Here is a 14,884-nt window from a genome sequence, read left to right as displayed (position 1 = left end):
CATACCGGAACCGGTGTTTCATAAACCAGTATCAGATGCATCCCAGTATGATACCGGAACCAGTATCGTACCAGAACCAGTGTTTCATAAACCAGCATCAGATGCAACCCAGTATGATACTGGAACCAGTATCATACACGAACCAGTGTTTCATAAACCAGTATCAGATGCATCCCAGTATGTTACCGATCCCGGTATCATACCGGAAAGGGTTTCTCATAGGCTAGGATCGCATATTGGCTCCATTATGATATCAGATCTATTTATTATACAAGAGTCAGCATTTCATGAAACGATAATGCATACTGGCTCCAATATGACACAAAATCTAATTTCATAGTAGAACTTATGTTTCATAAAATAGCAGTATATGGATACAATATTTCAGAAGCACATCCAGAATTATATCAAAATCAGTGTTTCATAGACCCAAACCATAATAGTTATTACTGAAACAGCTACAATACCAACTACACTCTTAAACTGGAACTATAATAAACTATAATACAATACTGATTGCATATGCATATTGTAGATATATTTACGGAAAATAGGATTTGCTTAAAAATTTTAACTGAAAGTAGGAAACATAAAAATTAAAAAAGAATGTATTTTATTCAATGGGTTCTTGTAAAGATTGGGCTAAATTTTTTTTCTTTTGTTTAGTCAAGTCCATTATTTTGTCAGACAGCATCTTCCTGATTGCAGAAGCTGAAGACAACTTAACTGCTTCTTCCTCTTCTTTATTCAAATTGTTTAGGATCCAGTATCGTAATCCGTCTGAAACAGGAAAAGAAATTTTAATAAAGCGTCAAATCTTAATTATCAAATAGATCTGGAAGCAGGAATAATAATGTACAGAATTTTAAATGATTCCAAAGAAGCTCAGTAAGAACAATGCAAAATCTATTTTTAAACATTTTATCAGTCATAATCAAGGCAGTAAAACAAAGCGCTTTCTTGTAAAAAGCTAACAAAAATGAAGGACACAACTAAATATTACCAGAATTCTAAATCAGGGTGCGTAGTCAAATCCTTCAACAAAAAATAAGCACCTTTTAAGTACTTTTGGAAGAACTCAAAAAATATTTTTAAGCAAACAAAATGCAAAATAGTTTTTAAGGACTTTAGATGACCATGCAAAAATAACTTGTTCCTGACAAAGAACTCTTTTTTTTATTATATTAGCCGTTATAAAACGATCGAGAGATTTTTCTGTTCGATATCAGAGGGTGGAAAATGAATTATGAAATTGAGAATATCTTGCAAAATGCAGCAGAGTTGCAAATGAGAGGAACAAAGCTCAGTGGACGCACATACCAACTCAGAAGTATTTTTATCAAATATGTAAAATAATGAAAATCGAAAATAAGCACTTTTTAAAAACGCTATGCACTATGTAAATAGTAATCTACACTAAAGAGAATCTTTTAACTTAAATTCGCAACATCAAGGAAAGTGTTATTTATCAACAATAATTTTTATGTTGGGAATGGTGCAAAAACAATTTCTATAAATAAAAAATAATAATAATTAAGCACTGAGATAAAATACACAGAACAAAGGCTGTTTTCAAACCTTGGATTGCATTATAATAAGTGAAAGTCACAAGTAAAAATATAATCTTTAATAGCTAGGAAACAGAGGACTGAGATTTATATGAAGAAAACTACAATTAATGTCTTTAGAAATGTATTCTAAATAAGAATATTTAAAACTAAACTAACTTTGTACAGCATCCACTTTGATGGGCGTTAAGGCCTGCTTGGCCTCAACGCCATCCTTTTTGAAACGCCTGCAGGCAGAACCTGTAACACTTCTTTCTAATAGGGTGTCTGAACCCCAGAGACTAACTGCAAGGTTTCTGGCCACCCTGGATGCATTCATATTTTTTCCAGCAACGACTTTTTCCCATTTTTCTTTAGTTACAAAAATTCCAGGCGCAAGTTCCATCTACAAAAAATAAGACACTCTTAAATGATGTGTAAAGTTTACTAAAAAGAAACGATTTCTGTTTCTGCAACTACAGGGGAAAAAAGCAAATTCTTTCATAAATGTACTGGAAAATACATTAACAATAGAACTTCAAGCAATAAAAAATTATTGAATTATTATTTAAAAATTTCCAGACTATAAGTCTGAATTTAATTTATATGTTATGCTCTAAATGTATTACCATTTAGAAATATATCCATTAGTAGATTCAGAAATGTGAGATATCGTTTGAAATATCTTTTCCACAAATCAAATCAAGATTAAGAAATCAAATTTAAAACCGAATCAAGGTTTTTCCCTACTAAAAATTGCCTACATCTCACAGTTCAGATAAGGCAATTTTTTAAAAATAACTAACTACTCTACTAAATAGTTATTACCTGTTCATTATTCCAAATCATTAAATTGCCATCATTGTGCAAATAAACATCTTTGCCACGAGATTAGTTACCTGAAGTAGGTAAATAACAAAATTGTGAACATTCATAAACACAAATATGCATTTCCAGAAATATAGCATCATAATAAAATTATTAACTTTTCATCATAAAACCATAATAATAAATTAAAACTCAGATTTTATGAAATTAAATTCAATAACTTTAAGTTTAATAAAGAGGAACTTAAATAAATTTGAAAATCTTATTTTTTTTAATTAAATTTAATTAAAATTTTAAAACTCTCCTGACACATGAAAAAAAATGCTAGAAAATTGCAAAATCCTGATGCTTATAATTTTTTAAGAACAAAATATTTTATAATTCAATATTGTATAATTGCACAATCAAATATTTTATGATTCAGTACATACTTTCTTCAGGTATTCCTGAGCTTAGTACGGCAGCCGAAGCGTCGGCTTCGTCTGGAATCGAACTGTTTGGCAATGAAGTTTGAGCTATGGAAGAAAAAAAATTACAAAATGATAATTAAGACTATACAAGTTTAATAATTAATAGTTTAGTAAGTTAAGAATACATAATTGAAAGGTGTGTGATTTATTTAATTTATTTTGCATTCATAGTATTATCCTCAACTGAGCAGAAAAAAAATTACTGAAAGGTCAATGTGTAGATAAAATACCAACAAAATAAAATAATAAATCAATACTGGTATTGAAAACTTATTAATTATATTGTATAAATGCATAATCGAATATTTTATAATTTAGAACATACTTTCTTTGGGCGTGATTGCAGTCCTTGGTTTGGCAACCGAAGCATTGCTTTTGGCAGAGTCTGGAGCTGTTGACAATGAAGTTTGCCCTATGGAGAAAAATTTTTTTTTTTAAATGGCTGTTTAGAAATTTAGTTTATATTAAAACACATGATTGAAAAAACATGTGATTTATTAAATTTATTTAGCATTCATAGTATCCAAGAATTTAATTATGCAAAAAAAAGTTACTGAAAAGTCAATGTGTAGATAAAATGACAAAAAAAATAATAATAATCTCCACTAGCGTTGAAAACTTATTAATTATATTGAATAATTGCATAATTTAATTTAATAAATAAAAAATATTTTATGATTCTGTACATACTTTCTAAGGGCATGACAGCTCTGCTTGGTCCGGCAATCGAAGCATCACCTTTGTCACAGTTGGGAGCTGTCGACAATGAAATTTTCCCTATGGAGAAAAAAAATTATTAAATTGTAGTAAAGAAATTTAGTTCAGATTAAAACACATGATTGAATAATGTGTGATTTATTAATCTTATTTGGCATTCATAGTATCCAAGAATTAAACTGAGCAGGGGGAAAAAATTACTAAAAAGTCAATGTATAGATAGAACAAAAATTGGTCTGACAACCGAAGCACTGCCTTTATCGGAGTCGGGAGCTGTCGACATTGAAGTTTTCTCTAAGGAGAAAAAAAATTATTAAATGTTAGTTAAGAAATTCTGTTTAGATTAAAGCACGTAATTGAAAAACGTGTGATTTATAAATGTTATTTGGCATTCACAGCACCTATCCAAGAACTCAACTGAGCATAAAAATTTTTTTTGAAAGTCAATAAGATTAAATAAAATAACATAAAAATAACAAATTTAAAATTCTACTGGTATATAGAAACCTTATTCATTACAACTTAATGATATTTCCCAAACTTCAAGATGCGAGATATGATCTTAGCATTGAAATATTTTAATAATTACATTAATATACAATTACTCTCAAAACATAAGAAATATTTTTCAATTCTAAGAAGCTTTTCTAATATATATATATATATATACCTAATTGTCAGTCATTTCAAAAGACATAAGATATATTTAACATACTATAAAAATAATTTTTAATTTTGGAAAAATTCTACTCTTTTTAAAATTTACTGTAAATTTGTCTGGTTTTTTTTAAATTGATTTATTAATTTGAAATATGTGTTTAATACTCATACTTAATTGTCAACCATTGAAGAAAACTTGGAATATATATATACAACATACCATTTGCACTTAAAATTGATAGCAGCTGCTTCTGCATTCTCACATTCAACTCTTGAAGTTCAGAATTTTGCTTTTTTAGGAGAATATTCTCTTCTTCCTTTAACTATAAAAATAATTAGTAATTCCTTTATAATTATGTACTATTAAAGTATCACCTGACACAATAATACGTCTTATATCAGTCTGCATTGATATTCAACGCGTAATAAAACATGTAAATCATAAGAATAAGCTGACAGCTCTAGAGGAATAAGGAGCCATATATGCAGCATAGAGAGTAAAGCATGGTCTGCAATATCTTGTCAAGGAAAAAGACATTAAAAAAATCTTCAATGAGCAGCCACCAAAGTAAAAGAAAGTAGTTTAAATAATATGCTCCAAAAAATTAGATAATATTTTTGAAAGTAAAATAAGAAGAAAAACAAATAGTTAATAGCAGTTTTAGTCTTAGATAAATAACTTATTTTTATACTTATAATTATTTATTCAGTATAGCATGATTTATAACTAAAATAATCAAATGAATTTTATTAAAAAAAAATTAATCATAAAAACATTTTATTAAAGTGAAATAAGTCCATACAGAATAACTAAATTTAAGATTCTATTCAACTTTTCAAATTATTGCATGACTTGGAAATAATTGCTCGTTACGCAACACTCCCTCATATTAAGTGGTAACTTGAATATGCACGTATTGAGTTTGTGACTTTTTATATTTTGAAGTAATTTACCTGATATTCCTTATTTAATTCAAAAATTTACAACTTGGCTTATGTTTCCAATGAAAAGTGTGCATACATGTTGCTCAAATAATATAATTTAGCAACAATATGAATAATATGGATAGTTAATATAAAAAATTTATTGAGATTCCTCAGTATGATATCACTTTTTAATTGGTTTTTTACAGTTTTTCAGCTTTACTACAATAGTTACTTTTTAACACCTTACTTTTGCTCTAAAGCGCCTTCTTAAAAAGTGTCCCGTATTGGTTCATTAACAATAAACAATGCAAATAAATGTACTAATGGAAAATAAACTCACTGTTCATATATACTAAAAAGTATTTTTTCTTTCATGTGTGTTTTTGACAGAGGTTAAATCAATTTTATATGTGTCAGCAAAATCAAAAAGGTAAAGATGTAACATCTTTTAAATTGTTTTGATTAGTTAGAACAAAATTGAAAAACCCATACCATCAATTTATTTAAAACTCTCTGATGTTCAATTTTTTGCAGTCTTAAATCTGATTTGAAAACTAAATCATCCTCAGAACTAGATTCATCTCTAGATGGAGACCTTTTTCTTGACTTCTTTCCCTTTGACAATTTCGATTTTAAAATAGCTTTAAGCTTTTCTTTTTCACATGCTGCACGCTTTTCCTCTATGGCCTGAAAAAAAAGGAAAATAATATTTTAATAGAAATAAAATGCTGTAAGCTAGAATTAAAGATTCTAACACAATCAATAAAGTTTCCTCACTCAAATTTTCTGAAAAATAGAATCTAACCTTGCTTTTATGTTTATCCTTTTCATTTTGTACATCATTACTATTAATTGTCAGAGCTAGAAGTTCTTCTAACCTCTAGGGAGGTGGGAATCTAAACCGCTTCTTTCTCTGCTCAATAAGTTCTACAGTATCTGAAAATTAATGACAAAAGATACAACTAACCCTATAAAAATCAATGTTGTCTTAACACATAAAAACCTACGCATACATATGAAATGTCCTAAATATTCATGGGATCCTTAAAAATATTACTTTATGCAAATTATAAAATGTCATATACTAATTCAAATCCATATAAATAAAAACGAATGTCTGCGGTAATGATTACTTAATATTGGTAGCATGTATGAATTGAAATAAAAAATTAAGCTGTGTGTTAAAAAAGGAAAGTTTAAAAGCAAAGCAAAATGAAAAAATTAATGCTGGGTAACAGTGGAAAATCATAGTACATAGATAACGCTACTAAATTTCAGCAATATGCTTAACTGGTACTATGGTAATTGGTGCAGTTATAATAAGAATTCCACAACATAGTTTCAGAAAATATCTTTCCAGTGTTAGCAAAGAAGAACATTTTCCATCAGTATTTATAAGTATATAAATGGTAAAGTAAGCTAAAGAAATGGTTATGCTTCTAAGTATTCATCAAGGTCGTCAAATATTCCATTTTGTATTTAAAATTTCGGCTTTAGTTTATTCTAATAAATATATTTGTACTAATAAATATATTTAGTACAAAACTCAAATGTTGAAAAGTTATGCAATAAGCACGAAATATACTAATTTAGATAGAAGAAAGAGCGGTTGTTTAGTTGATATATTAATAAAATTAACTTACCTTCAACAAGAAGAACAACTGCATACCAGAATCCTGTACCTTCCCCTTGTGGAGATTTCCAAAACATTTCGTATGCTCGAGAAAAATCGATTTCTAACGCAACCGGATCGAAGTTTTTGATATCTTTCACGGGCACTATTGCTTTCCCTTTATCAACTAGAAATTGAACTAATGCGTACATTTTTACAAGAAAATTTTCCACAGACACACAAATAGCAACTTCAAATGCTCGCGGCTTTGTGTTGCCATCCATGACATTATATATATATATATATATATATATATATATATATATATATATATATATATATATATATATATATATATATATATATAGCGTACAGGTCTTCGGGCTACCGAAGAGGCTGTGCCATTCCCTCTGCAGGATTCTGATCAAGGATTGTGAATTGTGACGGCATGTGTCTTCGGATCATCCTCGGGGATGTATATATATATATATATATATATATATATATATATATATATATATATATATATATATATATATATATATATATATATATATATATATATATATATATATATATATATATATATATATATATATATATATATATATATATATATATATATATATATATATATATATATATATATATATATATATATATATATATATATATATATATATATATATATATCAAAGGCGCCGGCAGCGGGGTGCAAGGGGGTGCACTTGCACCCCCCTGGCTTTTTTTTAAACAATTAAAGGGCATAAAAAATTTTTATTAAAAATATTTTTATTCAAAAACAAATAATTAAGTAATTATTGATACATAACAATTATTTTTTTTATTAATCAAACAAGAATTGTAATCGTCTTGTTAACTTAATCTCTCGTGAGACATTGTAGACCGATTTCTTGTTTTAATACGTCGCATTGTACTAAAAGCACGTAGTAGCTGGAAGAGTTAGGCCAATTTTGATTGTCTCCGTTACAACTGGATAAAGCGGTGTGGCCTCAATAACTAAATCGATGTATTAGAGGATTCATAAGAATTTTCTCTATTCCTCCATATTTCGTACCACGTAAATTAGTACTTTTTTTTTAAATATCTTGTTAAAAATGAAGAAATGTATCTTGAAAAAATTTAACAGATGAAAGTATATGTAATAACAAAACAAAATGCAATAACAGAATATTTTAAATTTTTTTTTGGGGGGGGGTTAGTTTGCTAGAGAGTTGCACCCCCTTTTATATTATTCTGCCGGCGCCCTTGATATATATATATATATATATATATATATATATATGGGTCATTCTCACAAAAACAGTCATTTTCATGTCCCCAGTATATTTTATGTTTGTTTTACAGCTTACGAAAGAAAAAAATTCAGAGAAAGTGTCCTTCAGAATGCAAGCTAACAAAAGAATAAAAAAAAAATTATCAATTTTTATTTTTTATTTATTTTAGGTAATTTAAATATACTAATATGTCATTCCCTCACTTGTCCCCACTGCTGATTTAAAACAAGAAAAAAATTGTTTCTGAAATAAAAAATTTTTTTTTACAAATTCGTGTTTTTTATTTCAGAATACTGAAATATAGAATTCAGAAAATCAATTTTAAATTTAATTTCTGATAAAAATATTAACACAGCACTATTTTAAACTTTGTCCCCAGTGTTTCGCGTCATTCCCTCACTACAATGTTCTTATCACCTGCAATCTTCTTAGAATAAAAATATTTTAATAAAAACTTCAGAAGTTAACAACTGGCATCATAGAACAAAATTGCAGTATGTTTCCATCTTCAACTTAAAGAAGGTTTGCTTTGGAATAAATTTGAATGAATCAAACCAGGTAAAATTTTTTACATTTGTCATTCCCTCGTGTCATTTTTTAGAGTAAAATAAAATACAACTTCATCGAGAAAGTGGATAATTATATGTTGCTTTCTTGTATGAATATAATTGTATGTGATTGACTTCAAAATTAATTAGGCCTAACTGTTATTTTTAAATTTTATTGAATTCGTCATTCCCTCACTAGTGTATAAAGTGAGGGAATGACGCTGAAGTGAGGGAATGATTCAGGATGAGTATATTATCAAATTTTTTTTTGTTCAATCGTGCCATCCAATTTTATTTCCCAAACCTGTAAAAACTATTAAATATATAAGACTAAATTATAATAAATATTAGATATACTTAGTATGTTATCATTTTCAAACTTTAGGTAGATGTAACTTAGATAAAAATATGTATTAAAATAAAATATCATTCCCTCACTATTAGTGTCATTCCCTCACTTTTTAAATAGTGAAAATAATTAATTTACTTATTAATTAATTTGAAAAATAAATTAATAAATAATATATTAAATTAATTATTATTGAAAAATAATTTATTAAATTAATTTATTTATTTATTAAATTAATTAATTAATTATTAATTATTATAAATTAATTAATTATAAATTAATTATTAAAAAATTAATTAATTTAAATATTAAGTATAATTTATAGGATATATACTTTCTTTATAATGCCATTACATATTTCTATTAATATAAAAAGTTTCAGAGCTTTTTATTCACTTTACTTTTTTGGGATTTTATGAACTGAAAAATGACAGTTTTCGTGAGAATGACCCATATATATATGCTTTACCACAGTGGTCTGATCGTAAATACACGGCTACATAGTTGCATATCGTAAATACGAGCATATTATCGTAAGCGTATTACATTGTACGATACATTAATGATATTGCTACGATATACGTATACGCATTATCGTGAGTACGAACACCGAAATCAAGCGTCACTGGTTGCTGTCAGAAAGCGGGTGAGTGACCTTTGATCAGGTAGCGCAGGGACAGAGGGTGCGCGGAATCAATCCTCGTTAAACTGTTCTACCGTAATGTGCTAGACTTCGAGTGCAGGTCGCCGGGCTATCAAATCAGAAGAGCCTTCCCCTCTGCTGAGGATCAAAATTGCTGATCTTCGGATTATCCTCAGAGAAGTTGCCAATTATCCATTCTGCAACAAGTTTTATTGTCGCTTTAATTTTTTTTAATGACCCTCACTATTGTATTAATATATTTTTTGTTCCTGGCTTTTTAATGCCAACTATTTTTTTGAAAAAATAATTTTTTCGCACAAGTTTTAATATTTTTTTTGATTTCATGATCTCTTGATATCTTATTGAATCTTATGTATTTTGCAAGGGAGTAAGCGCAGCTTAGCCCTGTCCCGCCCCGTAATGGGGCATCCAGGTATTGGAGGGATGCAGGTTGCAAAGGAGTAAAAGTGATAGATGAAAATGCTGCAAGAAACAAGATTTTCGTACTAAGTACCTAGCATATCATCGATAGAAATCTACTATATACTTCGTAAATATATTGCTTGAGCTTAAAAAGAATTGTGGAAGGAACCGAAAATTTTGCAGAAGGAATGGAAAATCTGTAGATGAAATCGAAATTCTGCAAAATTAATCAATAATCTCGTAAAATCTGTGGAATTAAAAGTACTGTGGTTGATCGCTGACAAAAATCATAGATACATTGATCTTACGCAAACTTCCATCTCCTTTATACCAGTGCCGGATTGAACGTCCCTAGACCATTCAAATGTTTGGGCCCTTAGATACAATTTTTTTTTCTCGTATATTTTTTATTTATTCAAATATAAAAGTATTTACACGTCTTTTCATTTAAGAAAGTATATTTAAAATAAAAATAAGTAATCGTAAACTAAATTTTACTTTACTTTGTTAAATTATTAACATTGTTGTTAAATTATTTTGTGAAATTTATTTACACTTTACAAAATTAACCACCGCTAAGATCGGTATTCAAAAATCTTTTTTCTGCTCTTGCGATCAATAAACTTATCTATTAGGTTATCAAAATTAATAACGTTAATACAAATTATGGTATTTTATTAATATATATTTGAAATTGATTTTTTTAAAATTATTGTTTTTCTTACTTTTTTAAAATTTATTTTCAAAAAATCCATTTTAAGGGGGCCCCTAATCATTGGGGGCCCCAGGCCATGGCCTAGTCTGGCCTAATGGGTAATCCAGCACTGCTCTAGGCCTATGTCTCATCGATGATACACCTTTGCAGATGTTTAAAATTTGATGGCAGGCCTGTTTTCAAATTATTTAAGGAACATTAGTTTTCGAGTAGAAAATTGATTTTTCTCCCCCAGTTTCAGAATTTGTCCCTCAGTAGAGTGATCATAAAGACCTGTTTTCCTTATAGATCACCAAGTCAAGCATCACTGGCTAGGATCTGTAAGCAAGTAGGTGACCCATTGATCAGTCTGCGTAAGGACGGAGAGTGCACGGTATCGTTCCTCGTTAAACTGTTCTACTTTAAAGTGTCTGACTTTATGCGCGGGTCGTCAGGCTACCATAGTGTAGGAGCCATCTCTTCTCCTGAGGATCAAAATTCTGATATCCTCATATGAACTATATAGATGTTTCCCGGGAAAACAGTCACCAGACAGACAGTCGCCTTAAGTGCATTGTGCGTTATAGTCTAGTGTGACGAAAATAAATTAGTAATCTACTACTGTTTGAGGAAAAACGGAGCCTGTCAAAAGAACGAAGTGAAATGAACGAAATTATTCCAAAATCAAAACAAATATAGTTTTGATTTATAGCGGATTAAAAGGAATGCTATTGTACCTTTAATCTTATTCAATCGAATCCAGACGAATTATTATTTTCTGATTATTTGTTTTGATTATTAAAGCAGCTTAATTATGAGTGAAAATCAGCATCTAGTTAAGAAGAGGAAAAAATATTTGGAGCCTGATGCTACTGGCCTGAAAGCGATTGTACCTCGAACATCTGTATGGCGAGGTCAGTCATCGATTGTACCTAACGAAGTATTAAATTTAGCCGAAGAGACTAGGCATGAGGAAGCAGAAAATGTTATTGAAACGGTTGGACAAGCTTTCGGCGATTTTAGCTCTGACGACGAGGAAGACTCTTTAAATGTTGACGATCCTTGCTTCGATGGTGAAGGTATGCATTCAGAGGACGAATGCGCTCAATTGCATGAAGATGATGAGATCTATTATGATCGCACGTTTAGATCTGATCACTTGGCTGAAAATTTGAAGAGTTTCGAGAAGCCTTTGTTTCCAGATTCATCTTCTACTACTGCTGAAACTCTTTTAATGATTATGGTCTATGCAATGAAGCATAAATTATCTTGGACTGCAGTTGAAGATTTGTTGAAATTGTTCAATACAATTTTTGGCCAATCTGTGCTTCCTGAGACCAAGCATTCCTTCAACAAAATCTTTGGGACTGCAGACTCTATGTCATTTCATTTCTATTGCAATGACTGCAACAATTATTTGGGTAAATTTGAAGGCCAACTTACCAAAGAATTTAATGATCCTATGGTTTGTCCCAATGTTTTGTGCAAGAAAGTTCATAGTGCCAAAACCTTAAAGGAAGGAAACTTCTTTGCCACCCTATCCATAAGAAAGCAGATTGCAGCCCTGCTTGATATGGATGCAATTCGTGACTCCTTGTCAACATCATTAGAACAAATTAATGACAACCTCTATGATATGCCCAACAGCGTTTCAGACCTGACTGATGGTGAACTGTATAAGGCAAAAAGAAGAGATATGTTTAAAGATGCAGATATTAGTTTAATGATGAACAGCGATGGAAGTCCTGTTTTCAAATCATCACGAGCCAGTATGTGGCTAATTCAGGCTGTCATCAATGAACTCCCTCCTCATCTAAGATGGGCACATTGTATAGTTGGAGGTCTTTGGTTTGGAAAAAGCCATCCAAACATGAAGTTATTCATGGAAGTATACATTAAAGAACTCACCGATCTCTCTGAACAAGGCATTCGATGGAAAAACGGAGACAAATACGTCGAATCCCATGTGTACACTGTATGTGGGTGTTTTGACTCTCCGGCCAGATGTGCAGTTCAGAATATGAACCAATTTAAGGGTTATTTTGGCTGTCCCTGGTGTTTACATCCTGGAACATTAATAGAAGGAGTCATGAAGTATAACACATTGTAAGAAGACCCAGTGTTGAGGACAGAGGAGCAGACTGTAGAGATTATGAGCAAAGTTCTCGATGAAGGCAAAGGCAATATAAAAGGCGTTAAAGGGTCTTCACCTTTGATTCTTGCTGAAGGCTTGGACTTCATTCGTGGAATTTGCCCAGAGTATATGTGACACGACAGATCACAGAAATCTATTTATCAAGTGTAGGCGAGCAATTTTATGTTGGATCCCCCACTGATTTGCGGTGTATTGATAAACGCTTGTTAAAAATCAAACCACCTCATGCATTTACTCGACTGCCAAGGTCTATCACGGAAAGGAAATATTGGAAAGCTAATGAGTGGAAAACGTGGCTCCTTTTCTACGCTTTACCATGCCTCCGTGGTATCCTTCCGGACAAATTTCTGCAACATCTGTCATTACTTTCCGAGTCCATCTTCTTGCTCTTAAAGGAGTCAGTTTCAATCGCTGACATTAGAGGTGCAGACATTATGTTAACACAATTTGTTATCCAGATGGAGATATTTCATGGAACTGCTGCCATCAAATGCTACATTTAGCTTCAAGCGTGCGGGACTTGGGCCCTCTTTGGGCTCATTCAGCTTTTGTGTTTGAAGATGGCAATGGCAAAATGTTGCATCTGGTAACTGCAGCCAAAGGTGTTCCCCTTCAAATTTTAAATAGATTTGCCATGGAAAAGAAACTTGAGGACTTGTTTAATCAGAAGGACAATTCTGAAAAAGTTTCTAGATTCTATGAGGGCTTACATTCCTATAATCTATTGAAAAATTGCAGGACTCTAGGCAATGGTGTGCATTTACTTGGCAGGAAGAAAGTCTCCAAGACTTTCAATGCAACTGAAAGGCAGGCATACATTGATGTAATTGGGGCTGTTCCTGACGTGGTATCTGAATATGCCAGAGTTATTCTTAAGGGGGGTCAGGACCCTTAAAACTCTCAAAAAATCGATTTTTCAAGAATCATTTTTTTTTATTCCTTGCATTATTCTGCGCATTTTCATATCTTACATTTCGAAATCTTTCAATTGGTTCAAAAGTTATAAGGGTTAGAAGACAAGTCACTCACCAACAATTGCTTTAGTGGGCGTGGTCGCGAATTGCTTCATTTCGGGCTTATCTTATAGTTTCTAATAATAATCTGAGATTTAAAGTGTCTACAACTCAACTCTGCTCCAACCCTTTGCAGATTTTATTTGTTTATATTCGAATTGCATGCGTTTTTTAATCTTAGATTAATATTTGTACATTCGTCTATTAGCTTTCATTTTAGTCAAAAATCTAGTTTCGGTTTGATTTATTTATTATAAATAATCATGAATAATCCTCGTAGATCTGGTCAGAGACCAAAAAAGAGAAGATTTCGTGGAAATCAATTTCGGCAAAGTGTAAATGTGGGCAGTTGCAATGTTTTTATTGAAAAAGAGGATTTTAAAAGTGCTTCTAAGAAAAAGCTTTCGATGTCATGTTCCAGTTTCAAGGATATCGAAACTGAAACTAAAGAGACTTTTGATGGTTATCGCCTTATTGATGTTGCTTCCTTGATAAGTTTTTTCAATAATGTAGCTGCTTGTGGAATTTGTCATGCTTCCTTGAAAATGACTGAGAAATCCCAGTGTGGATTGCTGTCTTCTTTTGAAATAACATGTCAAGCATGTCAGAAAAGGGATGTTTTTAAAAGCTGCAAACTGATAGGAGTGAATAAGAACATTCCAGAAGTAAACAGAAGATCTGTTTTTGCAATGCGGTGCATTGGTGGTGGACTTTCAAGTCTGCAGACATTTTGTTCTGTGATGTGCTTGCCCAAGCCCATAACTCAGAAATCTTATGATAAAATTAATTCTAAAATATTGGAAGTATCAAAAGAAGTTGCTTTGTCATCCATGGAACAGGCAGTTAACGAGGAAAAGTGTCTATCAGATAATCCAAACAGTCTAACCGTCAGTGGAGACGGCACCTGGAAAACCAGAGGTCATACGTCTTTAATAGGCGTATGTACCCTGGTAGGCGGCGAGACAGGAAAAGCTGTTGACATAGAAGTAATGTCGACATT

At 30.9% G+C, this 14,884-nt stretch overlaps 2 protein-coding genes and 1 pseudogene across 4 annotated transcripts; 1 reads left to right on the top strand and 2 right to left on the bottom strand.

Moving 5' to 3' along the window:
* Window positions 1-595: 595 nt before the first annotated feature.
* Window positions 596-2,026, bottom strand: LOC147812558 (BEN domain-containing protein 5-like). The gene is made up of 2 exons (XM_087161914.1): window positions 1,728-2,026; window positions 596-780 (listed from the first exon to the last, which is right to left on the bottom strand). Exons 1-2 carry the CDS (start codon window positions 1,951-1,953, stop codon window positions 614-616), a joined length of 393 nt encoding a protein of 130 aa, XP_087018040.1. The 5' UTR covers window positions 1,954-2,026; the 3' UTR covers window positions 596-613.
* On the bottom strand, window positions 1,902-6,951 carry LOC147812557 (uncharacterized). 2 transcript variants are annotated; one of them, XM_087161916.1, is made up of 8 exons: window positions 5,955-6,950; window positions 5,642-5,836; window positions 4,443-4,545; window positions 3,536-3,622; window positions 3,171-3,257; window positions 2,807-2,890; window positions 2,376-2,446; window positions 1,902-1,953 (listed from the first exon to the last, which is right to left on the bottom strand). In XM_087161916.1, exons 2-7 carry the CDS (start codon window positions 5,642-5,644, stop codon window positions 2,439-2,441), a joined length of 372 nt encoding a protein of 123 aa, XP_087018042.1. In that variant the 5' UTR covers window positions 5,645-5,836; window positions 5,955-6,950; the 3' UTR covers window positions 1,902-1,953; window positions 2,376-2,438. The 2 variants fall into 2 exon arrangements, with proteins under 2 accessions (XP_087018042.1, XP_087018041.1); XM_087161915.1 differs by lacking the exons at window positions 1,902-1,953; window positions 2,376-2,446 and having other exon boundaries at window positions 2,656-2,890; window positions 5,955-6,951.
* A 3,790-nt stretch (window positions 6,952-10,741) lies between these two features.
* On the top strand, window positions 10,742-13,766 carry LOC147812556 (uncharacterized; annotated as a pseudogene). Its single transcript, XR_015433418.1, has 2 exons — window positions 10,742-12,822; window positions 12,945-13,766. The product of XR_015433418.1 is annotated as an uncharacterized LOC147812556 (transcript).
* Window positions 13,767-14,884: the final 1,118 nt, after the last annotated feature.

Source organism: Parasteatoda tepidariorum, chromosome 4, assembly GCF_982258835.1.
Source record: "Parasteatoda tepidariorum strain Cologne lab strain chromosome 4, Ptep-v5.0, whole genome shotgun sequence".
NCBI lineage: Eukaryota > Metazoa > Arthropoda > Arachnida > Araneae > Theridiidae > Parasteatoda > Parasteatoda tepidariorum.
The sequence above is the reverse complement of the archived record's forward strand: the minus strand, read 5'-3'. Positions and strand labels throughout refer to the sequence as shown.

Bases quoted from the DNA above. Each gene is read 5' to 3' on its own strand.
- LOC147812557 (XM_087161915.1), bottom strand. The intron at 3,258-3,535 runs GTATGTACAGAA...TTTTCTCCATAG, and splicing joins AGCTGTCATGCCCTTAGAAA to GGCAAACTTCATTGTCAACA. The intron at 2,891-3,170 runs GTATGTTCTAAA...TTTCTTCCATAG, and splicing joins TGCAATCACGCCCAAAGAAA to CTCAAACTTCATTGCCAAAC.
- LOC147812558 (XM_087161914.1), bottom strand. From the start codon at position 1,953: ATGGAACTTGCGCCTGGAATTTTTGTAACTAAAGAAAAATGGGAAAAA. The intron at 781-1,727 runs GTTAGTTTAGTT...TTCCTGTTTCAG, and splicing joins CAAAGTGGATGCTGTACAAA to ACGGATTACGATACTGGATC.